The sequence below is a fragment of the Quercus suber genome, unplaced genomic scaffold (genome assembly GCF_002906115.3).
Source record: "Quercus suber isolate HL8 unplaced genomic scaffold, Cork oak 2.0 scaffold_552, whole genome shotgun sequence".
Taxonomy (NCBI): Eukaryota; Viridiplantae; Streptophyta; class Magnoliopsida; order Fagales; family Fagaceae; genus Quercus; species Quercus suber.
In genome coordinates this window covers 19,935-45,999 of record NW_027070000.1, presented here as the reverse complement: position 1 = coordinate 45,999, position 26,065 = coordinate 19,935, and the positions used below count along the sequence as shown (strand labels likewise).

At 40.8% G+C, this 26,065-nt stretch overlaps 1 protein-coding gene across 1 annotated transcript in view; it reads left to right on the top strand.

Annotated features, from left to right (window-relative positions):
* The window catches only part of LOC112024559 (lysine histidine transporter-like 8), a 33,600-nt gene extending 28,687 nt beyond the window's left edge, over positions 1 to 4,913 (top strand). Inside the window, exons 2-7 of the mRNA XM_065764329.1 lie at positions 385 to 555; positions 738 to 838; positions 1,168 to 1,304; positions 4,092 to 4,519; positions 4,679 to 4,810; positions 4,875 to 4,913. Coding sequence (XP_065620401.1) covers positions 385 to 555; positions 738 to 838; positions 1,168 to 1,304; positions 4,092 to 4,519; positions 4,679 to 4,810; positions 4,875 to 4,913 — 1,008 coding nt within the window. The remainder of the gene's footprint in view (positions 1 to 384; positions 556 to 737; positions 839 to 1,167; positions 1,305 to 4,091; positions 4,520 to 4,678; positions 4,811 to 4,874) is intronic.
* The last annotated feature ends 21,152 nt before the right edge of the window (positions 4,914 to 26,065 follow it).

The window sequence follows — 26,065 nt, the reverse complement described above, 5'->3', positions numbered from 1 at the left end:
TTTTTCTAGTCTTTTCGGTAGTTTTAAAATGTCAAGCTTGAAAAGTCACCATCATCATTCGAAATACACAAAAGCCGACAAGACACTACACCAAATATCACCCAGAAACGAGAGAAATACGCGTTTTACTTTGACGACGGCGCTTTTATGAATCTCTCTAATTGACTAAACATTTTCGTTCTCTCTTTCTTGTATTGCCTTTTGGGTTTGGATTGTACTGCTTCTTCTTTTTTCTAACCCCAGTTCCACACAAACTTTCCAGTTTCCACAACTCTAGCCACAGGCCAAAATAAGGTCATGTTCCATGGGCCTTTCTTCTTTTGAACCCACCATTTATTTCATCAACTCTTCAATTCTTTACTGTATGAGTCTTTCTTGTTGCAGACCCCAATGAAAATTTCACTCTTTTCATGGCTTTTCTTCATACCCATATGCTCAATTTTCCTCAACTTCGGTACCTTTGTGGTGTCTGGCCAATGTCTTGGGGATCAGAAATCCCTGTTGCTCCAATTCAAGAAAGGTCTCAAATACAACAATAATTCCTCCACAAAACTGGTGCGCTGGGATGAAAGGGTCGATTGCTGTTTGTGGGATGGTGTAAACTGCAGCGGGGGACGCGTTATTGGTCTCAACCTGTTCAACGAATCCATCACGGGTGGACTTCAAAATTCAAGCCTTTTCCGTCTCCAGTATCTTGAGAGCCTGAATTGGCTTATAACAAGTTGAATTCTTCACAGATTCCATCTCGGTTTGATGAGTTGACGAATTTGAGTTACTTGAATTTGTCGAATGCTGGCTTTGCTGGGCAGATTCCAATTGCGATTTCAAATCTCACAAGGTTGGTTACTCTCGATTTGTCTACGCTTTCTTTCCTGAGTGTTTCTATGCTGAAACTTGAGGACCCAATTTAGCTAAGTTANATTTTGATTCTATTGGTGAGTTTCTGTCTAAGTTCTAAATGATTTATGAAATTTATTTTAAAGCATTAGCATAGGATAATTGTAGCTTAAGTGTTTGATGAAAATTGATAATTTGTTATCGATTTTCATATTTATCGGGTCACCATTTTATTATCTACTATTGATAACTTACCAACCCAATAATTGTGGGGTAAAAAAAAAAAGCAAAAAAGTTTTCTGGCTTATTGTTTTGTATTTGGTGGTACAGGACATGGGGTATCATATGCTTGACTCCATTCTTCATGTGGCAACTTTACACCATCTACTTGCTAGTACAACTCCATGAATCAGCTAAAACTGGAATGCGTTACAATAGATACTTTCATCTTTGCCGAGCTACATTTGGTAAGCATTCCATGCTGTATAGTGTATAAGCCGAAAATACTTTGCCAAACTCACAAAGGCATTATATATCTCATTAGTATTTTAAAGGTACTTCTATGGTTTATTCAATGGCAGTAGATATCTTGAGCAGGGACAGAAGTTCAGCACCACTTACAGATCAAAAAGTCCATTGCCCCCTAGCTGGCCCCAAATAATATATATATATATATATATATAATTTGATTGTATAATCAAAATTTGGCGATACATTTTATAAGTGAACTAGATGAAATCTCACGCATTGGGGAATATATAACTATTTTATAATGAGATGTAAAAAAAAAAAAAAAAACAATTGCTTCAAGTATTGTATATTTTTTATAAACTTGTACAAGTTTTTTTTTTTTTTTTTTATCTCTACAAATATACCATTCTATTATTTTTTGGCACGTTTGATTAATAGTATTTTGAGGTGATCTGTATTCTTCTAACTTATGTTATAGTGTGTAATATTTGCCTAATATAGAACTAAACTTTATAAGTTTTTATTATTCAAATTTCTCATATTTTAAGGAATAAGAGAATTGCCATGATGATCAAATGTCATCACAAAATTATAATGTTATCTTAACCAAAATTAAAATGAAACCAAAGAAATAAAAGATAGACATTATAATAATTTATTACTTAAACAATTGGTAGGCACATTCAATTTCATAGCCATGTAAATTGTGTTTTGTTATAAACTTAAATTCCTTTCTATATCTATATAATATCCCAAAGCTAAAGCGTAGTATTTATTATTGTTACATTCTTGTTGAGCCACACTGGCGTACCATTTCAATCCATTTCAGTCCACTTGGTCCATTTGGTCCACTTCAATCAAATTTTGTTTATTCAGTCCATTTGATTTAATTTGGTCTATTCAGTCCACTTGGTCCATTTGGCCCATTTGGTCCAATTCTGTCTATTCAGTCCAATTCTGTTTATTCAGTCCACTTCCGTCTTTCCAATTTTTTCTATTCGGTCCATTTGATTTATCTCAGTCCACTTGGTCCATTTGGCCAACTTCGGTCCATTTGGTCCAATTCTGTCTATTATGTCCACTTCGGCCGATTTGGTCCACTTCAATCCAATTCGGTCTACCTTGCATCCACTTACTTAAGAATGAGAAAAATTAGGTTTGAGTTTGTTGAGGTCTAAAAAGTCCTAATGTCTCACCAAGGCCCAAAATGGCATAGAGAGTTGAAGAAAAAGAAAAAGAAAAAATAAAGGACTTGAGCCCACAATAAAGAAAAAAAGATGGTAAGCCCAACTCCATTAAGGGACTTTAGGAAGAACCCAGGCCCACGAATAGATGGGCCTTATAAATCACGGAACAAAGGGAAGAAGAAAAAAGCCCAGCTCGCCAAGATCAAAAAATCACTAAGTAGTCTAGTGGTAAGAACTAGGCCGGGATACCTAAGGACTGTTAGGGGCTCGGATCCTTGAGACATGCAGCAAAGCAAGGATGAGATTAAGATAACTCAAAAGGAGTGCCAAAAACACAAGGAACGAGAAAAGATTCGTCCCTATCAGCCACCCAATGATGTAGAAAGAAACCAAAAAGCTTGGAAACCAACAATTCATGAGCTAGGGGTTGGTACCTTGAGGAACCCAGAAAGAAGAACCATGAAGGGAAGTAATTGGTAAGACTTTCAACCTGACAGGAAAGAATCAGTTCACTTGGGAAAAATGACAAGAGGAAAGGTAGCCAAAAGCTGAGTCTGAAAAAGGTGAGAGGCCTTGAAGGAAGAAGGACCAAAAGTCAACTCTTTAAGGACACCCAAAATAGAAAGTCAACAGGAGACTTTCGGGGAAGAATGACCAAAAGGAGAAAATTATGAGAAATAAGGAAGGGACTAGCCATCAATGTTGCTGGCACAACATTGGTTATGGTACCCAGGAGAGCAAATGGGGGGAATCAGTGGTACCCTGGACCCCTAGGATGATACTATAAAAGGGGGAAGCAGCCAACAGTAAAAGAGGCATTCAACAACAAGGAATTAGAGTAAAATCATTGAGAAAACTTTGTTAAAATTCAAAGAAAGTAAGAAAAGAAAGGGAAATACCACCTGGTATCCTCAAACAGCCACTAAAGAACACACTTGGATTCAAACTTTGCGAATCATAAAGGCCTGAAGAGCTATCTAAGTCTGTGATTTTTGAACTTGCTTAGACCTTGTGATACGTCCTAGTGAGCATGATGTGTTACACAATTGAGAAATTAATGAAATATTACACAGTATCTTGAGGACCCCTAACATTTACTTTGTGTCTTTCTCTATCGCATTGCCCCTTTATTCTTTCTTGCTGTTCAATGCATATATTTCTTGTTTGTTATTATGTATGTGTTGTAGAATTCCTGCTCTGTGCACCATCTGGTTCGTAATCAGCCCATTTAGTTGCAATGAACCAAGTCCAGTCCCTTAAAACAACAAGTAAGAGGGTCCAAGGTCCTTGCTTCTACTTTGGCCTAGGTACTGTCCAAAAAGGACCCTCACAGAGTTAAAAGTACCCATTCTAAATATGAATTTATTAAGAAATATAGATCTCAAACTCGTTTCAAGTTTGAAATTTTGAGAATCACATTTTAACACTAGTTCAATTTACAACTTTTGTTCCCCATTGCTTGAAACTAATGGTTCTCTAGGTGTGGCTGAAATTTAGCTATGACTCAATCTGCCAAAAGAAACCCTTACAATTTCACACAAAATTTTTTTTAAAAAAAAATTGATGAATTTTTTCTTGCTCTTCTATGGAATTCAGGTGACAAAATAGCATATTGGTTACTGTTATTCCCAATCATAGACCTATCATCAGGTACATGCGTGAATTTAACCATCATTGGAGGCTCCACCTTGAATATGTTCGTCCAGATGTGTGAGGCCATAGGCATATCAAGGCCATTAAAAACTGTGGAGTGGTACTTGGTATTTACATGTGGCACTGTAGTTTTGTCTCTGATCCCCAACTTGAACTCTCTAGCACGTGTGTCACTAATAGATGCCATCTCATCTGTGAGCTATTGTACAATCCAATGGGTTGTGTCAGTTAAAGAGGGTAGGCTGTCCAACATATTGCACGATCCATCAGTGCAAGCGAGCACGAAAATTTCTAGGATTTTGGGTGTTGTTAATGCATTTGGGTTCATTGCTTTGCCCTTTAGAGGTCACAATCTTATACTAGAGATACAGGTATTATAATGCTACTGATACTACGAATTTTAAGTCATTTAAATTGATGAGTCAACTTTTAAACACAATACACAGAGAGAGAGAGAGATTATTGGGCTTAAATGTATATCTGTGGGAAAATGGACTTTTAAATAAATAAAAAAATTGGAATTTTTGCAGACTACCATGCCTTCAAGTGCAAAGAATCCATCACAAGTGCCAATGTGGAAGGGTGTCAAATCTGCATATCTTCTAATTGCAATGTGCTTATTTCCCCTTGCAATAAGAGGTTATTGGGCTTATGGAAATGTGGTACTATTTATTTTCTTTTTTTTCATATATCCCTATATTTGTTTTACAAAATCAAAATTCTCAGATTGTTCTACTCCTTAACAGTTCATCTATAGTTATTTAAAGAGAAAGATTTAGATTTCAATTTTTAGTTAAATAACTTCAATATAAGATGAAATCACAATTTTTTTCTTTTCAATGGATGAATGACCCGTTTGGATTGAAGGGGAGTGAGAAGGAGTAGAGTAGTAAAAATGACCCAAAATTAGCTTATTTTCAGTTAACTTTACTCTACTCTCCTCCACTCTCTCCTCCCTCAATCCAAATAGGCCCGAAATTTATAGATAAAAGTGAGTTTTATTGATTTGTAGATTTAAAATGATTAAATGTAAGATACTAGTTCAAATTCATAATATCATAAGTATTTTATTTGAGAAAAATCTTCAAACTCAAATCACTATGTGCTAAATTTATATCTAGTAATTTATACTATAGGGATAGAAGGCCCAGGGATGTATATTAGGTCGTGAGCCTTGTCCGATAACATGTAGACGTTAGCGAAGGAGTATAAATTAGCAAATTATGGAAGGGTTCTGGTAGGGAAGGTTTGTGAAGGTAGTTCGAGGAGGAATGCCTCCTCAGCTAAGCAAAGTAGAGGTCAGAAGGTTTGATTTGCCATCAAGAGCAACATTCCGGAGGATTCTGCTGATAAGGATAAACGTCAGAAGGGAATAGGACAAAGGGAAGCTAAGAAATATCTAAGAGAAAGCTATTACCACCGCATTGAATGCTCTGCAGCTAACTCTTTGGCCGCATTAATATGGAGGTGATACCTGAATAGTGATATTCAGCCTTACAACTATCACCAAAGACTTCAGAAAGGGGCTGATGGGACAAGGATTAAAGCAAGCACTCGACCTACATGTGGAGGGTGGAGATGAAGCAAAGCAGGGGAATATAAAGAAGAAAGACCCCATTACACGAGGGATATTGGAGAATCTGTTAAAAAAAAAAAAAAAAGAGAGAGAGAACAAAAACTGAGATTGTAATCAAGTCAAAAGGAAATATATTCAAGAACTACTCTCCTCGGACTTTGCCGAGGAAGGATTTCTTTGCATAAAGCTTGTTTTTCTTTACTTTCTTACCATCTTTTGTTTATTGTGAGCGTTGTTCAATTCATTGAAACCTAATTTTTAGCCCACTTTTTACAAATTCATTGTGTTGGGCTCTTTGGGCCTTAGTCCTATTACCTCTTCTCTATAGTTCACTTATAAAATGTATCGCCAAATTTTGATTATACAATCAAATTATATATATATATATATATATATATTATTTGGGGCCAGCTAGGGGGCAATGGACTTTTTGATCTGTAAGTGGTGCTGAACTTCTGTCCCTGCTCAAGATATCTACTGCCATTGAATAAACCATAGAAGTACCTTTAAAATACTAATGAGATATATAATGCCTTTGTGAGTTTGGCAAAGTATTTTCGGCTTATACACTATACAGCATGGAATGCTTACCAAATGTAGCTCGGCAAAGATGAAAGTATCTATTGTAACGCATTCCAGTTTTAGCTGATTCATGGAGTTGTACTAGCAAGTAGATGGTGTAAAGTTGCCACATGAAGAATGGAGTCAAGCATATGATACCCCATGTCCTGTACCACCAAATACAAAACAATAAGCCAGAAAACTTTTTTGCTTTTTTTTTTTACCCCACAATTATTGGGTTGGTAAGTTATCAATAGTAGATAATAAAATGGTGACCCGATAAATATGAAAATCGATAACAAATTATCAATTTTCATCAAACACTTAAGCTACAATTATCCTATGCTAATGCTTTAAAATAAATTTCATAAATCATTTAGAACTTAGACAGAAACTCACCAATAGAATCAAAATTTAATGAAAATTTGAATAAAGAATGTGTACTTTTTTGAAAAAACATGAAGTATTGAACAAAAATGGAGCAGGACATTTCTAGCCTAGTAAGCAAGCATTTTGTGAAGTTATTGAGTTCAGCATTTGATAATGAACTTGTTCCTTAGAATGTGTAATAAAATTCTGCCTAACTCTGTGCTACTGAGCTGGATATGGGCTTTGTGCCAAGCCATTTCAGAGTGTGAAATGGAAGAAAAGCCCTCAGGTCATCGTATTTTGGTACATGGATACTCATCCCTGTATGAGTAGCAAAAAACTTGGTTGGTCCACTTGCAAAGAGCTTTTTAGTCGTTTTGGTCAGTTGTTTATAAGATGGAATCAAAGCCTTTTTTTTTTTTTTTTTTTTAAGAAATCCATCCTGTTGGGAAAAGTATATTCAACAGGAAAAATCTTTGGTTACAACAGACAAAACATTTGGAGGAACATCTTCCATCCAAATACGTAAAGGAAAAGACATTCTAGCCTAGCTAAAGCATAGGCTACACTATTGCCCTGTTGCCGTACATGAGAGATAGAATAGGTTTGAAACAAACCAACTATAGACCTAAAGTCTTTTACTAAGTGACCAATAAAAGCATTTGAGCTGACCTTGTCCCTTAAGCTTCCAACAACCCCCTCAGCATCGCCTTCAAACCAAACATGCTTGAAGCTTAGATCCTTAGCGAAGATGGCAGCTCTCCTAGTAGCCAGCATCTCAAGCACTTCCACTGACAATGGCATCACTATTTTCTCAGACAGTAAAGCCATCACCTCCCCATGGTCGTTCCTAATCACAACACCCACCCCTGCCTCATGAGAGTCCCCAAAGACAGCACCATCGAAATTAACTTTTACTGCATTAGGAGGGGGACGCTGCCATTGGTTCGGACTGGAGTGACTTTGCCCAGCTAGTCTCGGCCTCCTTTGCTAAAACTCAACCAAGAGAGTCAAGGCCGATTTGAAGATTTTGTGAACTGGGGTGCTTTGCTCCTTACACCGCAGCTTGTTCCTACATTGCTATAATGCCCAGGCAACCACGACGAACTTGTTGAGCTTACCAGTCTCGACATGCACGATACTGGACAGGTCCTACATGGTGTCCATCCTGGGATATTTCAACCTCACCGCTGCAAAGGGAGCTTCCCAAACCAAGTGGATACATTCACAGCCCCACACAACATGAACTTCATCCTTGTCTTCCTTCAAACACTATTCATAGATTTTATTATTAACAACCTTTCTTTTGTGGAGCCCTACTTTTGTTGGAAAAGCGTTTGAGCAGGCTCGCCAGAGGAAGGCTTTAATCTTATTTGGCACTTTTGTACTCCAAATGTGCTTCCAAAAGAGTTTTGCACCCTCATCCGTAGACCTTGAAGGCACGCCATTTGCCTCGGCTTCACACAACAATCGAAACCTGGATTTCACAGAGTATAGTCCGGTTCTACATTTTGGCCAAGACACGCAATCTTCCTAATTAGTGACACAAATGGGAATGCCTTTAATCCGTTGTGCTTCAAAAGGAAGGAACATGGAGTCCACCAATTGGTCATTCTAGCCAGCCTTATCTGGGTTCAACAATTTGCTCACTGTCCACTCAGCTGAGATGGAATTTGAAGGCGAAATAACCTTGGCAGGTTCCTCCCCAGGTAGCCATCTGTCCTCAAAAATTTTTATTTGATTTCCATTTCCTACCCTCCACAACAAACCCGATTGGACCAGATTCTTCACTTTTACAATGATCTGTCCTCAAAAATTTTTATTTGATTTCCATTTCCTACCCTCCACAACAAACCCGATTGGACCAGATTCTTCACTTTTACAATGCTTTGACAAGCATAAGACCTCGAGGAAGGTTTGGCATCTAACACCGAGCCATTTGGGAAGTACTTGGCTCAAAAAACCTTGTAGAAAAATGATGTGTGGTTGGTTAATAGCCTCCACAATTTTTTTTTTAGCATAGCCTCATTGAACTTCTCCAAGTCCTTGAAGCCCATTCCCCCCAATGCCTTTTGTGGGGCCCGTGGGCCTGATAGCCCCAGCCCACCATGTAGCAAGCCCAAGGCCCATGCCGAGGAGCACAGGCTATTCAGGGCTGAGGTGAGGGAAAGCCTTTCCTTCCCAACCCACCCCGAGGACCACCTTGTCCTCGGCCTGACGAAGGTGATTTTGGGGAGAGACTAACCCCAAAGTAAGCTGTCATTCTCACATTTAATGCATTCAACTAACTCCCCCTGGCCGCATTAATGGGGAGGTAACCCCTTGGCAGGATAACGTTGATCAGAGTGAACTGCTTAAGTACCGATAAGGCCTCTGATGGGACGGACGGCCAGAAAAGAGGGCGAATAGATGATCGACAGATGGAAGGAGGGGATAGGAAGATGAAAACTATAAAAGAAAAGTTAGTAAAGTAGAAAAGGGGGGGGAGGAGAAAGAGAGAACAATAAGGCCTCCTCGGCCACAGGCCGAGGAGCATCCCCCCCTTAGTAGAGAAACTCTTAACTTTTTTCCTTTTTATAAAAGGGTTCATGCTTGGTGATCGACGGCCAGCACCTAAACCTTTCACCCCACTCTCTATAAATATATTGTTTGGGCTTATTGGGCTAAAAACCCATCATTTAGGGTCAATCTAAACTGAGTCCCCACAATTGGCGCCGTCTGTGGGAAGGATTAGGGTGCTGGCCGGCGCACCAGAGGCCCAGGTGGAGCCGCCCTAAGGAGGAGCTAGCCGGAGGGAAGTGTCAACTCGTGCTTTTATTTGGCACCAAGAGAATGGGAGAGCTTGACACGCGGCGGAGGAGGTGAAGGGCAATCATGCTCTCAGGCCCCCAACCACTCCCTCCTCGGCTAGGCGGAGCTGGAACAAAGAGAGAAGCAGATGCAGGGGCTCCGAGATACCCTTCCCCATGATGTTCCATCGATTCTCTCCATTCCTCTCAAGGGTTGGCCGATGGAGACGGCAACACTCGAGCACCGCCCATGAGGTGAATTCGCACGCCTTCCTCGTCGGGGGTGTGCTCCGAGGAAAGACGTTAGGTTCTCTAGCAACATCCCTCTGGGATACCTCGAAGGGCACCATCAGGGTTACGCCTAGACTCTGCCGCACCGAAAGCCCAGTGGGGGCTGCGGCCATACCGGTTTTTGTCAGTCCCGGGAACAATACCGGCGGGGTTGCTAAAAGAGCATGGGAGGTTGGAAGAAAGTGTTTTGTTCTGTTTGTGTTGAGAGGTTCATGGGTTGTGGAGGAACCACCTCCTTACTTTATATAGGGGATGGGGGTTTTGGTGAGAATTAATTCACGCAGAGTTCGAAAAGAGTATTACCAGCTGGGTCAGTAATGAGGTCGCCAATTTCCAAGGAGGCCACGGACGGTTGGACTCGTGTCAATTTACGATGACATTAATGAAGGTCGTTCAGCGTCTGCGTCTTTCTAGTTTCGCGTTTTGCCTCTTTTTTTTTTTTTTTTTTTTTTTTAGGCCGCTTATGTTGACTTTAGCGGCAAAATTTACTGTTGTGAACAGTGCATGCATGTTCGTGCACTGTTCACGCAATAAAAAATATTAAAAATAGGTCTCACAATACTATTCACACATTTAAAAATTATTTTGCTACAGTATTTTCAATTTTCAGTTTTCAGTTTCAGCAACAATAAGCTCAATTCAAACGGACCCTATGTAACTATGATTATGCATTCAAGATATTGGCTATAAAATTCTAGTACTCTACTAGCTAAATGGGCCTTAGCCGAAAAAAGAGGGCATTCAATATTCAAGTACTCCTTGGAGGGCAGATGCTTTTTTAAGCTCTTGATAGCCATATACTTCCAGGCATGAGAACACCTGTCACTGTATTTATAGACAAGCATGAAGCATCATATCTTGCAAAGATTTGAAGAATTTAATACTAAGAGGCCTATGGCCATTTGCACAAGTTGGTGACAAATTGGATGCTTTCCACCTTGACTCTCTCTATCAAGATGCCCATGAATGATAGATAATAACTGATAATTGAAAAACAGAGTGCTTCAGAAGTTTCACATGGGGATTCTAGGTATGTGATTACTTTTCTTGGCATTTTGCTTCTTTCATGTCTGGTATATATATGTTCAGTTTAGTCATTCTCTTTCTTTCTTTCATTTTTTTCCCAGATAAAGTATGCAAGTTGTAAACTTGTCTAAACATTCCAGAGATGTTCACCTAACAATGAGGAATTTATTTAATCCAATCAAAGCTAGAACCTCATTGTGGAGGAAAAGTCCCCATTAACTAAAATTTAAACAGTGTACCTAGATCTAATGTCTTTTTCTAACCCACCAATTATTTGGTTTAGACAATAATTGCAATTGGTCGACCTTTTTGACACATCATGCATATGCATTTCCACGTGTTACGTAGATGTTCTGCATATTAATTTATCTTGTGCCGATTTTTATATGATAAGTTAAGTAATTTTGGGATTTAGTATTAGGTGGTTCCTCATTGTCTGTAGGACCATTTATGATACGATTGGTACTATGATTAAGTCCAAATTCTCTAAGGAAGTAAGGATTTCTTGTAATTCCTCTCTTTTTCTTCTTTTTTCTTTTTCTGTTAAATGGATAGTTGGAGAAGAAAAGATTTAAACCATGAATTTATTTGATAAAAATACCAAGAGATACCTGTTAAGTTACAAAACTCTTGACTTTCTTATTTTCACTTTTAAGTAAATTAATACCGGATTATCTAAAAAAAAAGTAAATTAATACTGTGGGGCCTATGAGCCTGATAGCCTCGGCCCATCATGAAACGAGCCCAAGGCCCAGGCCGAGGTGCATAGGCCATTTTTTGTTGTTAGGCTGAATTGGGGAAAGCCTCTTTTCCCAATCCACACCGAGGATCACCTCATCCTCGGCCTGACGAGGGAGATTTTAGGGAGAGACTAACCCCAAAGTAAGCTGTCATTCTCACATTTAATGCATTCAACTAACTCCCCCTGGCCGCATTAATGGGGAGGTAACCCCTTAGCAGGATAACGTTGATCAGAGTGAACCACTTGAGTACCGATAAGGCCTCTGATGGGACGGGCGACCAGAAAAAAAGCCAATAGGTGATCAACAGATGGAAGGAGGGGATAGGAAGATGAAAACTATAAAAGAAAAGCTAGTAAAGTAAGGAGGGGGGGAAGAAAAAAGGAAAAGTGAGAGAACCATCAGGCCTCCTCGGCCACAGGCCGAGGAGTATTCCCCCGTTTATAAAGAAACCCTTAGCATTTTTTATAGAAAAAGTTCATGCATGGTGATCGACGGCCAGCACCTAAACCTCTTAGTCCACTCTCTATAAATTTATTGTTTGGGCTTATTGGGCTGAAAACCTGTCACTCAGGGTCAATCCAAATTGAGTCCCTACAATTGGCGCCGTCTGTGGGAAGGGATTAGGGTGCTGGCCGGCACACCGGGCAAAGTGTTCTAAGTCCCAAGTGTTCGTTTTACGGTAGAAAAAAAAAAACAAAAAAAAAAACAAAAAAAAAACAAAAAAGAGAAGAGTGAAAGATCTCGATGTTATTATTTCATGAAAAGAAAGGTTACAGATTACAATCAAAGGCTCAGGTAGGCCTGTTTTACAAGCAAATTTACGAGCTAATAGCCACCTGTTATTCCTACAATCAGAGGCCCAGGTGGGGCCGCCCTAAGGAGAAGCTAGCCGGAGGGAAGTGTCAACTCGTGCTTTTATTTGGCACCAAGAGAATGGGAGAACTTGACACGCGGTGGAGGAGGTGAAGGACAATCATGCTCTCAGGCCCCCAACCACTCCCTCCTCGGCTAGGCGGAGCTGGAACAAAGAGAGGAACAGATGCAGGGGCTCCGAGATGCCCTCCCCCATGATGTTCCCTCGATTCTCTCCGTTCCTCTCAAGTGTTGGCCGTTGGAGACGGCAACACTCGAGCACCGCCCATGAGGTGAATTCGCACGTCTTCCTCGTCAGGGGTGTGCTCCGGGGAAAGACATTAGGTTCTCTAACAACATCCCTCTGGGATACCTCGAAAGGCACCATCAGGGTTACGCCTAGACTCTGCCGCACCGAAAGCCCGGTAGGGGCTGCGGCCATACCGGTTTTTGTCAAGTCCCGGGAACAATTCCGGCGGGATTGTTAAAAGGGCATGGGAAGTTAGAAGAAAGTGTTTTGTTCTGTTTGTGTTGAGAGATTCATGGGTTGTGGAGAAACCATCTCCTCAATTTATAGAGGGGATGGGGGTTTGGTGAGAATTAATCTATGCAGAATTCGAAAAGAATATTATCAGCTGGGTCAGTAATGAAGTCACCAATTTCCAAGGAGACCACGGACGGTTGGACTCGTGTCAATTTACGAGGACATTAATGAAGGCGCGTTTCGTGCACCGGAGCGTCAAGCGCGGAATACGAACAGACAGAGGGCGCTTCATAAATGAAAAAGATGGGGCCACGAGTTGGAGGCGAGGTCAATGCCACGTGTAAAGATCGTAATCTGACGCAAAGAGGAATCATCTCCAATAAAGCAGTCTGAGGACAAACCTATACTTACAAAAATTGAAGTGGTAGACAGAGCCAAGGTATTGCATGGTCCTCGGACCCAAACCTATGGTAAAACTACACACACCATTATATTTCATACAGAAAAATCGAAGTGGTAGACAGAGCCAAGGTATTGCATGGTCCTTGGACCCAAACCTATGGTAAAACTACACACACCATTATATTTCATACAGAAAAATCGAAGTGGTAGACAGAGCCAAGGTATTGCATGGTCCTCGAACCCAAACCTATGGTAAAACTACACACACCATTATATTTCATACAGAAAAATCGAAGTGGTAGACAGAGCCAAGGTATTGCATGGTCCTCGGACCCAAACCTATGGTAAAACTACACACACCATTATATTTCATACAGAAAAATTGAAGTGGTAGACAGAGGCAAGGTATTGCATGGTCCTCGGACCCAAACCTATGGTAAAACTACACACTCCATTATATTTCATACAGAAAAATCGAAGTGGTAGACAGAGCCAAGGTATTGCATGGTCCTCGGACCCAAACCTATGGTAAAACTACACACACCATTATATTTCATACAGAAAAATCGAAGTGGTAGACAAAGCCAAGGTATTGCATGGTCCTCGGACCCAAACCTATGGTAAAACTACACACACCATTATATTTCATACAGAAAAATTCAAGTGGTAGACAGAGCCAAGGTATTGCATGGTCCTCGGACCCAAACCTATGGTAAAACTACACACACCATTATATTTCATACAAAAAAAATTGAAGTGGTAGACAGAGCCAATGTATTGCATGGTCCTCGGACTCAAACCTATGGTAAAACTACACACACCATTATATTTCATACAGAAAAATCGAAGTGGTAGATAGAGCCAAGGTATTGCATGATCCTCGGACCCAAACCTATGGTAAAACTACACACACCATTATATTTCATACAGAAAAATCGAAGTGGTAGATAGAGCCAAGGTATTGCATGGTCCTCGGACCCAAACCTATGGTAAAACTACACACACCATTATATTTCATACAGAAAAATTGAAGTGGTAGACCGAACCAAGGTATTGCATAGCCCTCGGAGCCAAACCCGTAGAGAAAATAACTATTTAGAGAAAAACCAAAGTGTTACTTAGAATCAAGCTATACCACGATCTTTAGATCTATATTCGAAGGGTAACAGACGGTTTCATGAGGCCTACTCCGGAATGGAGTACGAATGTCGAGCAGAATACAATAGTAAAGCAAATAACAGAAAATATCATCAGATGGAAGCAAAGTATTATATATTTGGTTCAAACGGAAAGTATACAATTCCTTTACATTGCCGCTGAGGTAAGAAACAAAATAATATCTAAGAGAAAATAAACAGAGCTATCCTATACCGTATACTAGTCTCCTCAACTCAGTAGGCAAATCAAGTCAATAAATAAGTCAAAGAGCTTAGGCCAAAGCTTAAGGGCCAGGTCTCGGAAGGTCCGTCGGAGGACTGGCCACGTCTTGTGGTACTTCGTGACCCTCGGTTACAACGTCCCCCAACGCTATCTGGGGTTCAACTTCCTTGGATGGTTGATCAGTTAACGGCATATCCTCGGCGGTCATATCTTGACCTTCAACCGATGGTAATGAGGATCCACCCTCAGGAGCAACAGGTGCAACCTCGCGAATGGCGATAGGGTAATATACCCTGTCCTTCCTCCTAAGCTCAGATGAGGCGTCAACCCCTGCCTGGTTGAGGGCTTCATGCCAGGTTTGAGAGCAATAATGCCTGCACACTGCAGGAACTTGAGCCCGAAGGGCGACTTCAGTCTCAGCCACCCCTTTTGCGAAAGCATCCTCCTCTGCTTTTTCCATAGAACGCTTGGCGTCTGTTCTTGCAAATACAGCCTCGTCTTTGGCTCTCACAGCCTCGTCCCTAGCATATTCGGCAACACCTTTTTCATGGATCGCCTTGGTCAAATTTGCCTTCATATAGGTAAGGTCCTCTTAGGCCTTTTGTAATTGACCCTCGACATCTTGCAAGCGGCTAGTTTGAACCTCAGCTTGCTTCCTGACCTCGGCTAGTTCAGAGACAGCAGTATCCCTGGCCTTCGCCATTTCTGCCAGATCCTCAGTCGCCTTTTTCAAGTCGGCTTCTAATCTCTTAAGAGTATTGGCCGCCTCCAGGAACTTGCCGCGCTCTTGCACTAAAGCATTGCTATGATCATCAACCTCTTCGCCCAACCTGAAAAGGGCTTGGATAGCCTGCCAGTAAAAACAAGCAACTCTGTAAAGAGAAAGAAGAATACTAAGCGACAAAATTTTTAGTAATATGAATAGGTACCGAGGGACCTACCATGCCTAGGTATTTCTTAAGGTCGAGGACAACCTCTACCCCACTCATTTTCTCTAACTCGGCCATATCAGTAGGAAGAAAAAGAGATTTCTCTAGGGCCTCGGCCACGAGAGCCCCTTCGTCTCCTTGAGACTCTCGTATCGACGCGTTATCCATTAGGGGCTGATCATGGAGCATAGCAGCAGGCAGCCATGCCTGAGCCTGGGGCTGCTGGGTGGTTTTCTTGCTCTTCCTTTGATCACCGAGGTTCAATTGCTTTGAAGGCCTGCGAGTCCTACCCTCCTCGGGCGAAGAATGAGATTTGCTCCCGTCCATTGGCTCTTTACCCTTAGAAAGTCTTTTCCCTTTCGGGTCAGGAGACTCAGTAGAAGAGGCTGTTACTGTAGGAACGGAGGATGACCTGGTTTGCATGGTTGGAATCTGAGGCTGAGGTGCTGGGGGCCGGGGCTGCGACTCCCCTGGTACATCCTTCTTGGAGCCACCTTCGAGCGGGTCAAGAAGATTGGTTTGGGGCTGTCTTTTTAAACCCATCTCAGCCTGGGTACCAGCTCTTAAGAACTGAAGGTCGGCTTCGGACAAGTGAGGGTCCCCTAGGTCACCGGGAGGATCCTCGGACTGATCAACTAAGTCGAACACACTATATTCGTCCTCGGAAGAGCTCAATTCAACCACCTCCCTCGCTTTCTTAGGTGGTCCTTTCTCGGCCACCGTTACTTGCCGAGATGAGGAGGGACCTGATAGCGGAATGCCTTCAGGTATATAAGACCCCTCAGTAAAAGCAAAACCGCTCTCCACCACGGTAATCTGCGTAAGCCGAGGGTCACGAGCTCTAATTACGTGCTGAGGAACTGGGAATGACGTCTGAGCTGGGTCGCACCCGAGGATTTTATGAGCAGCTCTGACTTGGTTATCAGGTTCGTTCAAGAAAAGGTCCGACCTGAGAACGGTCTCCAAATCCGCTTTGTTAACCAGGTGGAAATGACGTGCAAAAGCGTGTGGGTCTGCGAAAAGAAAAGCGAAATTCCTATGGTTAATCAACAAATAGTATACAGGTATAGAACTTGAAAATGCTGAGACCTAGATTATCTTGTATTTGATGCCCTACCTGGCTCCCCCTCTGCCGTTGGGCAATGAAAGCCGTCGTGCCACTCTCCCGACACTATGAGGAAATCTTGGTTCAACCCCTTATTGGATCAGGAAGACACTGGATAAGACGAACCCTATCGTCCCTTGTCTTCATATAATATGTCTTACCCCTCAGGTGATGAAGGTTGTAACACCAGTTCACATCGTGGTGAGTCAGTCTCAGCCCTATTTTCTCATTCAGGGTATCTACACACCCTAATATCCTAAATACATTCACGGCACACTGAGTAGGGGCCAGGCGAAAATGCCTAAGGTAATTGAGGGTCACCGGCCTCATAGGGATTCTCATCCCTCCTTCTACGAAAGCAACTATCGGGATCACAACTTCACCCTCTCTCCTCCTAAGGTACCACTCACCCTCTTCACAGTACTTTAAATTCACATTATTGGGTATTCCATAGTCAACAATGAATTTGTTCATCATCTCATCGGACTCGACCAACTTCCTAAATTTACCCATTCCCCAAAGACAACTAAAAGTTCCAAAAGAGAAAAGGAAGAGTGAAATCAAGGAAATTTGGGGTCGCTAGAAAAAGAAGACTCACAGAAATGTGACGATACTCTTCAGATAGTGTGCAAGTCGAACCAGATTCAAACTATATGCATCAATAATTGTAAGCGCGAAAATGATGAAACCAGGCGGTTCAAACAGGTATTTATACTCCCCCTTAGGTTCCCCAAATGTAACCGCTTGCTCACAAAAGCAAAAGATCATGCCATCGAAAGTGGGAAACGTGGTGCCGCCAAAATTTAATATGGGTGCCCATTAAGTTTTGAAACGCTAAAAACGCGCATCGGGCAGTCAAAAAGCCGCCAACATCAGAACAAACCGAAGCGGGGCAATTCGTCCAATGGACCAGCAGGTATCAAAACCCTCCTCCCCGTCCGAGGGGACGTGCAGCAAAGTTTTGAGGGGCTATTGTAGGGCCCGTGGGCCTGATAGCCTCGGCCCATCATGTAGCAAGCCCAAGGCCCATGCCGAGGAGCACAGGCTATTCAGGGCTAAGGTGAGGGAAAGCCTTTCCTTCCCAATCCACACCGAGGACCACCTTGTCCTCGGCCTGACGAAGGTGATTTTGGGGAGAGACTAACCCCAAAGTAAGCTGTCACTCTCACATTTAATGCATTCAACTAACTCCCCATGGCCGCATTAATGGGGAGGTAACCCCTTGGCAGGATAACGTTGATCAGAGTGAATTGCTTGAGTACCGATAAGGCCTCTGATGGGACGGACGGCCAGAAAAGAGGGCGAATAGATGATCAACAGATGGAAGGAGGGGATAGGAAGATGAAAACTATAAAAGAAAAGTTAGTAAAGTAAAAGAAAAAAAAGAAAAGAAAGAGAGAACAATAAGGCCTCCTCGGCCACAGGCCGAGGAGCATCCCTCCCTTGGTAAAGAAACTCTTAGCATTTTTCTTTTTTATAAGAAAGTTCATGCTTGGTGATCGACGGCCAGCACCTAAACCTTTCACCCCACTCTCTATAAATGTATTGTTTGGGCTTATTGGGCTGAAAACCCATCACTCAGGGTCAATCCAAACTGAGTCCTTACAGTTTTATTTTTTTATTTTTTTATTTTTTATAGTTTGTTAGGCATATTTGGACTGAAAATACTATTTTAGCTAATTCATCGTTAATGCTCTTACTCTTGGAGCCTTCCTGTTACTACTTCAAATGTCTATTGAATTAAACCCTCATCAAAATACTATTTATTAATATTTCTTCTCTTTTTTTTTTCTTTTTTTTAATGCCGTTATTCCAACTCAGCTAATTAAACTTATAGCCAACGGGGGCTTGGTTCAACTGGTAAGGTTCGAACGCTTCGTCTAACCCACCTAAGTTCGAGTCCCGCTCCCAGCAAGCTTCCGTTGGTGGGTAAACTTAGTGGTGAGGTGTACTCAGAGATGAGGTAACTCCCACACAGTGGTACAGTCGGGCCCCCGAGATCAGGCTACCTCGGCCGAGGCCACTGGCTCCCTGCCCGGGGGTTCAATATGATCATAAAGACCCCCATTTTTTCCTTCTCAAAAAAAAAAAAAGCTAATTAAACTTATATATATATATATATAGAGAGAGAGAGAGAGAGAGAGATCCCAAAGTAAGCTGTCATTCTCACATTTAATGCATTCAACTAACTCCCCCTGGCCGCATTAATGGGGAGGTAACCCCTTGGCAGGATAACGTTGATCAGAGTGAACTGCTTAAGTACCGATAAGGCCTCTGATGGGACGGACGGCCAGAAAAGAGGGCGAATAGATGATCGACAGATGGAAGGAGGGGATAGGAAGATGAAAACTATAAAAGAAAAGTTAGTAAAGTAGAAAAGGGGGGGGGGGGGAGGAGAAAGAGAGAACAATAAGGCCTCCTCGGCCACAGGCCGAGGAGCATCCCCCCCTTAGTAGAGAAACTCTTAGCTTTTTTCCTTTTTATAAGAGGGTTCATGCTTGGTGATCGACGGCCAGCACCTAAACCTTTCACCCCACTCTCTATAAATATATTGTTTGGGCTTATTGGGCTAAAAACCCATCATTCAGGGTCAATCCAAACTGAGTCCCCACACCTTTGGTTTGTACAAGGTCTCCCAATTCTTCCAATGGATTTTTCGTTGATCTCCCCGTTGCCCCCACCAAAACTTCCTAATCAACCTTTCAATATCTTGTATGAGCCCCGTTCGGAGTTTGAAGCAACTCATTGCAAAAGTGGGAATTGCTTGGACCACCGCTTTAAGCAAAACTTCCTTACCCGCTTGAGATAAAAGCCTCTCCTTCCACCCTTGGAGTTTATGCCACACTCTTTATTTAATGTAATTAAGGCTCTCTTTCTTTTTTTGCCCCACCACGGCCGGTAAGCCAAGGTATTTCTCGTACTCCCAAACCTCACTCACTCCCAAAAAATCCACCAACTCCACCCTTCGTTCCTCCGTAGTAGCCTTACTAAAAAACACCATGGTTTTTTCCCTATTTAGCTTTTGCCCTGAGGCTAGCTCATATATCTGTAGCATATTGAGGATTACCTCCAAATCTCCCTTTGTTGCTCGGCAAAAGAGTAGGGTGTCATCGGTAAAGAATAAGTGGTTGATTTTTAGGCCATCTCGACACAAGGAGAGGCCTCTAATTTCTCCGGAATTTGCTGCATACTGTACCTCATTCACCAAGACTTGATAGGAGGCTGAGCCTATGTAAGACATAATCAAATCCACCCACCGACTATAAAAGCCCATTTTCCTCATGGTTAGCTTTAAGAACCGCCGCTCGACTCTATCATATGCCTTACTCATATCTAGCTTAAGAGCCATGAACCCTCCCTTTTTTGACTTCTGATTTTTCATGTGGTGAAGGGTCTCAAAAGCCACAAGAATGTTATCCAAAATTGCCTTATCGGATTGGAGGGCACTCTAAGATTCCGAAAGAATAAGGGGCAGTAGATCCTTCATCCTGTTTGCAACAACCTTAGAAACAAGCTTATAGATAATGTTACATAAGGAAATAGGGCGAAATTCAGAGACTTTTGACGGGCTTTTTACCTTTGGGATAAGGGTGATGAACGTGCGATTGATGGACGGGAGAATAACACTCGTAGATAGACAACTTAGCACCGCCTCAGTCACATCATCCCTAACTGCTTGCCAATAGTGTTGAAAGAACAATGGTGGAAGCCTATCTGGCCCCAGAGCTTTCAAGGGTTCCATTTGCTTCAAAGCCACAACCATTTCTTCCCTTGTGAATTCAGCCAAAAGCTTATTATTCATCTCATCACTAATTGAGCAAGGAATTTTATCAATAATAGCATCAACCATGGCTAGGTTAGACGAGGTGAAGAGTTGTTGGTAATAATCTACCAAGATACTAGATATGCCATCTTCATCATTACACAACTCCCTATTTGCATCTTCCAAACTATCAATCTAATTCCTCCTAAACCTATAGGAGGCTCAGCTATGGAAATATCTTGTGTTGTTATCCCCTTTTTGTAACCACAAGAAGCGAGATCGTTATTTCCACATTTGTTCCTCCCTCCCTAGTAGTGTGGAAATTTCCTTTTTCAGCCTTAACACCTGGGCAATGTCTCCTCCTCTAACTGCTTCAATTTCGGCCAGCCCAAGTAAGTTCTTCTTCTCCCTTAATTTTCGGGTCACATTCCCAAAAGCCACCTTACTCCACCATTTCAAATTCCTACGACACTTATCTACTTTTCCTTCCAATCTACTTATGGCACCACCTTGAGAATCCTAAGCCCAAGCATTTTCCACCACTTCCCTACTGCCCACATCCTTCATCCACATTTGTTCGAACCTCCACGGTTTGTTACTCTTTTTTGGGATGCCTACTAGAAAGATCATGAGAAGCTTATGATCCGAAGTGCCACACTTCAGGTGGATCACCTTTGATGCTGGGAACATATCCACCCACTCCACCGAACCCACTGCTCTATCCAACTTTTCCCACACTGTGTGGCCCTCCCCATGCCCATTACACCATGTAAACTTGTTACCATTGAAACTGAGATCTTGAAATCCACATTCATTGAGAACATCTCTAATATTCTCCATTTGCTTACTCAGCCTCAACCTTCTTCCAGATTTCTTATGTGCCCTAGTTATCTCATTAAAATCACCAGCACAAAGCCTATTTTGTTTTTAGTCTCCTTAATGTGGCCCAAGAGATACAGTGGTTCCTTGTATTGGGTTCTCCATAAAAGCCGGTGAAATGCCGTTCATCCTTCCAGCCTTTATTTATAATAGCATCAATATGGTTTGGGGAGTAAGTGTCAACTAAAAAATCTACATCTTTCTTCCACATAACAGCCACCCTCCCACCTCTGCCCTCCCTTGAGAATTCCAACAAACCTTCAAACTTAAGCTTATCCCGAATGGAAATTAGCCTAGCCTTATCAAGCCATGTTTCGGCTAAGAATACGACTGAGGGAACTTGTGCCCGGATAATGTCTCCAAACTCTTGCTTTGTTTGGGGGTTCTCAAGCTCCCGACAGTTCCAACATAAGACATTCATTGTTGTTGGCGGGGCTGTTTAACAGCCTCCACCATTGTTGAGAGTGTAGCTTGATCATAGAGGGAAACCACTCTCTTCTTGCTTGGTAACCCACTACCATCCTCCTCATTAGTTCTCTTTACTCTTAACAAAGCCAAGGGACTCATAAGTTCATCAGTGTTGGTCCTAATAATTTTCTTTCTTCTTTTTTTACTTTCCACCATGTTTGTTTTGTCAAGTCTACCCAATATATTAGTGATGTCTCATAATATAGTTTGAGTGATTGGGACACTTACTAGGTCAACAGCATGCATGCTTGGTTGTCCACTCAGCTCCCTGCCCAAAAAGCTCCCACATTGCTGCTCCAAAGTTAAGTCCTTCCCTTCCTCTTTTTTCTGGTCCGATCCCAACTGTTTTGGGTGCTCACTACTGCTTACTTCTCCGAATAACATAACCATATCAATATCTAGTTGATTCACTTCATCCTTATCAAACTTTTTCAAGACTCTGTCAATCTCCTCGATCCGCTCCTCAAACTTTTTTCCTAGATTCCTGGCTTTCCCTCACTCTGTCCATCACGGTCATAGTCTCGATACCTGAACCCGCCACCCTGATCTATACTTCATCCTGGGTAGCCTTCCCTGCCTCGGATTGTGATTGTACCACCACCTTCGGAGGTTCCTTAGGATCTAGCACTGCCACCGGAGTCAGAATTTGCCCTGTCTTGTGCGTTGGTTGCCTCTCCTTTTTCCTTGCCGCGTAAAACCCTGGCACTTTGATCACCGAGCTTCTTCCTTTAACGAATGGTGGAGCGCAAATCCAAGGACCATAGGCTTGCTCTTCCTTCTTCAACTTGCCTTCACTATCTATCCACATTTCGCAGTCTCGGTCTCCATGGCTTAAGCACCCACACCAATAGCACAGGTTGGGTAATCTTTCATACTTGAAGGAAACCCAACCTTGTTCTCCTTGCAAAGAAAATTGTCTCCCACTACAAAGTGGTGTATTAATGTCTATGAGAACTCTGACCCTCATAAAGCTCTCTCCATCCATGTCAGTAGCATCAACCACTCCGCAGACCGAGCCCACTACCTCACACAAACCTTCCGCAACTTTCCGATTCAAAAATCTCACTGGGATATCAGGGACCTGAACCCAAACCGGTATCTTGCTAAACTCTAAAGCCCTGATAGACACCTTTCTATCGTACCACTGTAGCACCACAAGGTGCTTATCGAAGCTCCATGGCACGTTGCTTAGAATGTTTTCCGCTTCTTCCTTATCGTTGAACACAAACAGCAAAACGTGGTCTCCTGCTCTTCTCACCTCAAAACCCTTCACTGACCGCCATAAAGGGCTAAAAGTTCTAATAACTGCCTCAACACTTAAAGCCCTCTTTGTGAGGAATTTTGCAGCCAGGATAAACTCATTTGATGAATTCTGTTCAGGGAGTTCTAGGTTCTCATCTTCTCTGTAGTTCAAAGATAGTTTCTGCCAGTTCTCTGCCAAGTTGTCCATCTCTATACCCTAAAAAATCTCCAAGTAACAGAGGTTACCTGAGATACAAAAAATCCGCACCTAAGGAACGGCGGTTCTGCTGTCTAAGGACGCTTCTCTGTTGTTGTAGAGAGAGCTTTACTTAGCTACAGAGAAAAAAACATTCTATAAGTAATTTATAAAGTAGATAACATTCTATAAGATGGAATCAAAGCCTGGTTACATTTATTTGGTTCAAATCATGTGAAACCTCTATTGGGGATGTCTTTTGGTCTATGTGTGCAAGACTCATAATCCGGTCTCAATTTTAAAGTAAACCATTGTTTTTGTAGAGCAAGGTAGATGGTTTAATCACTAAAACAAGCAGAATAAATCTTGTTGATCTAGCTGGTCCAAGAGCAACAAAAAGTTAACTAGTGCAGCAGGGCTCAAAGCAAGCTAGAAATATTAATAGATAACTTTAATAGCTTGGGTATGGTTATATATATATATATATATATTCTTTCATGTGAAAATGCGTTTTTTGTGCAGTTTACCAATTGGTTAATATTGCTGTATGTAGAAACCTGTCAAAAATATCTATGATCAATTAGGTTTAATATGGCATAGCACATGTTTGAGTTCTCTATTTGAAGTAATCATATGATTGATCCACCACCTTTATAGTTATTTCAGTAGTCCTATTGATACAGAATGGGTGAATGGAGTTTGATATTATATTATTTGAATGCTACATTGAATGAGATGAGATGTCAAAGGAATGGAAAATAATTGAGAAGGAAGATTATTAACTTCTAATGACATAATTTTTTGAAAATAAAAAATGAAACAGTGTAGAAAGAAGGTAAAGTGTAAGCTAAAAGATGAAGTGAATAGTGCAAAACCTCCTGAATTTTCAGTCAAAATAAATCTTAAAACTAGCTTCTAATTTGAAATTAGAATCCACTAACTTTGAGAAATACCCAAATTGATCCTTAATTTAAGGATCTAAATCTATGGATTGAAGTGCATGGGGAATAGGTTCAGCTTATTGCATTCTTTTTATGATTTATGTAGTTGTCCATTCAAATCCCATAACTAATTCAGGAAATCAAAAAATAAAAGAAAAGTGAATTCCTCCCGTTACAGAGCAAATGTGGTGAATATACATATATTAAGGTAGCATTATATGAATCATTGAAGTTGGTGCAATTGAATTTGTGTAGTAGGAGCATTGAGAATTCTATAAGATCTGATAGATGCAAGAAAAACTATGATCTGTATGAATCTAAAATGAGTTTGACATGCCATTAGAGCCATGAGCCATTAGAAATTGTTTTAGTCAATGATAGTTTCATGCAGACTCCACATGTAAGTAGTGGGTATTGTAGAACAAAAACTAATATATATTGAGTTAGAAAATCAAGAGAGAAATATATTGAGTTCGAAAATAAAGGCTTTATATTTGTGGCAGGACCATGGTCTCCAAGTGAACATCAATGCAAGCAGTAAACAGGGATGATTGACAAAGAAAAACAAAAAATCCTTTGAGCAGCTAGTGGTAATTAAATTTTTTTGTGTTTTCCAATGCACAAAATTGAACATGTGGGTATGACTTCAAGTAAATGAATCAACAAAATGAACTAGGTAGAGTTAAAGCAAATGACTACAACTCCCACAACTCAAATGGAAGTCACTAAGAGTCATGATTCATAGTCTAGCCTCAATTGTCCAATGATATTAACTAATGTCTAGAATTATTAGAGAGAAATATATTCTTAGCTCATCAAATGGAAGTCATTGAGGTCATGAAATATTTTCTTAGCTCATCTATGAACAAATTTTTGAATACTTACCAAGCAAAAATGTGAGGAATAATTCTGCAAGCATAGTCTCTAAAACCTTTTAAATTTCAATGGAGTTTTTGCTGCCGTGTCCAATTATATGCCTCTGGCTCTGGTTGCTTAATCCACATAAAACAAGGAAAGAGCTTGTTTTTCTTGGGCCATTTACATCAATTTTTACAGTGCTTGTGTCAAAAAATATATTATTGGGCTTTTGGGTTAGGCTTAGGCCCAGGACACCATAGATTAAATGCAATAGATTCACTTATCCTTATTATTATATCTTCACTAGCATTATGCCCGTGCAATGTACGATTTAATCAAAATTCATATATAAATAATTATTTTATTAATTTATTTAAAATAATAAAAATAAATGAATATTTTACTTTTAAGTTACATAATGAATGCATGTTGTGCATGACTAAGATATCATAAAATGCATACATACATACATATATATAATGATTTTCAATAATACATTGAACTTTAAGGCTCAATTGATCACATATATTTAAATGGAAAACCCTTAAGTTTAATAGTTAAAAACTATCCAAAATAATAATTGAAATCATGCTTAAGTAGAAACCTTAATTCAATAATTAAGCATAATCTAAATTATTAAAAATTTAAAAATTTGAAGTAGAGAGACTTGCATGGGAATTTAATTTGTCCTCGAAAGCATGGAAGAAGACACTAAAACTTGAGTGAGTTTCACCCTACCAAATTTAAGCCATGTGCGTTGCACGCTACATGTGTTTGTATATGCATAAAAAATGATATGAATTTAACAATTTTTTGTAGAAAAGAGGTGATGTAGTCTTACCATTGTCTAGCTAATTCTTATTATAATCTATTTGTGTAGTGTGTGTATATAATAGTTAAGATATTAATCTTTGGAAGTGGTATCTCATACAGATTAGTATTTTAATTGTGGGTTTTGGTAGTTAGAAGTTAGCGCATAGTTGTTAATAATTAGAAAATTACTTTGAATTTTTTTTAAACCAATCCCTTAAAAAAGTTTTAGTAGAGTTTAAATCATGTTAAT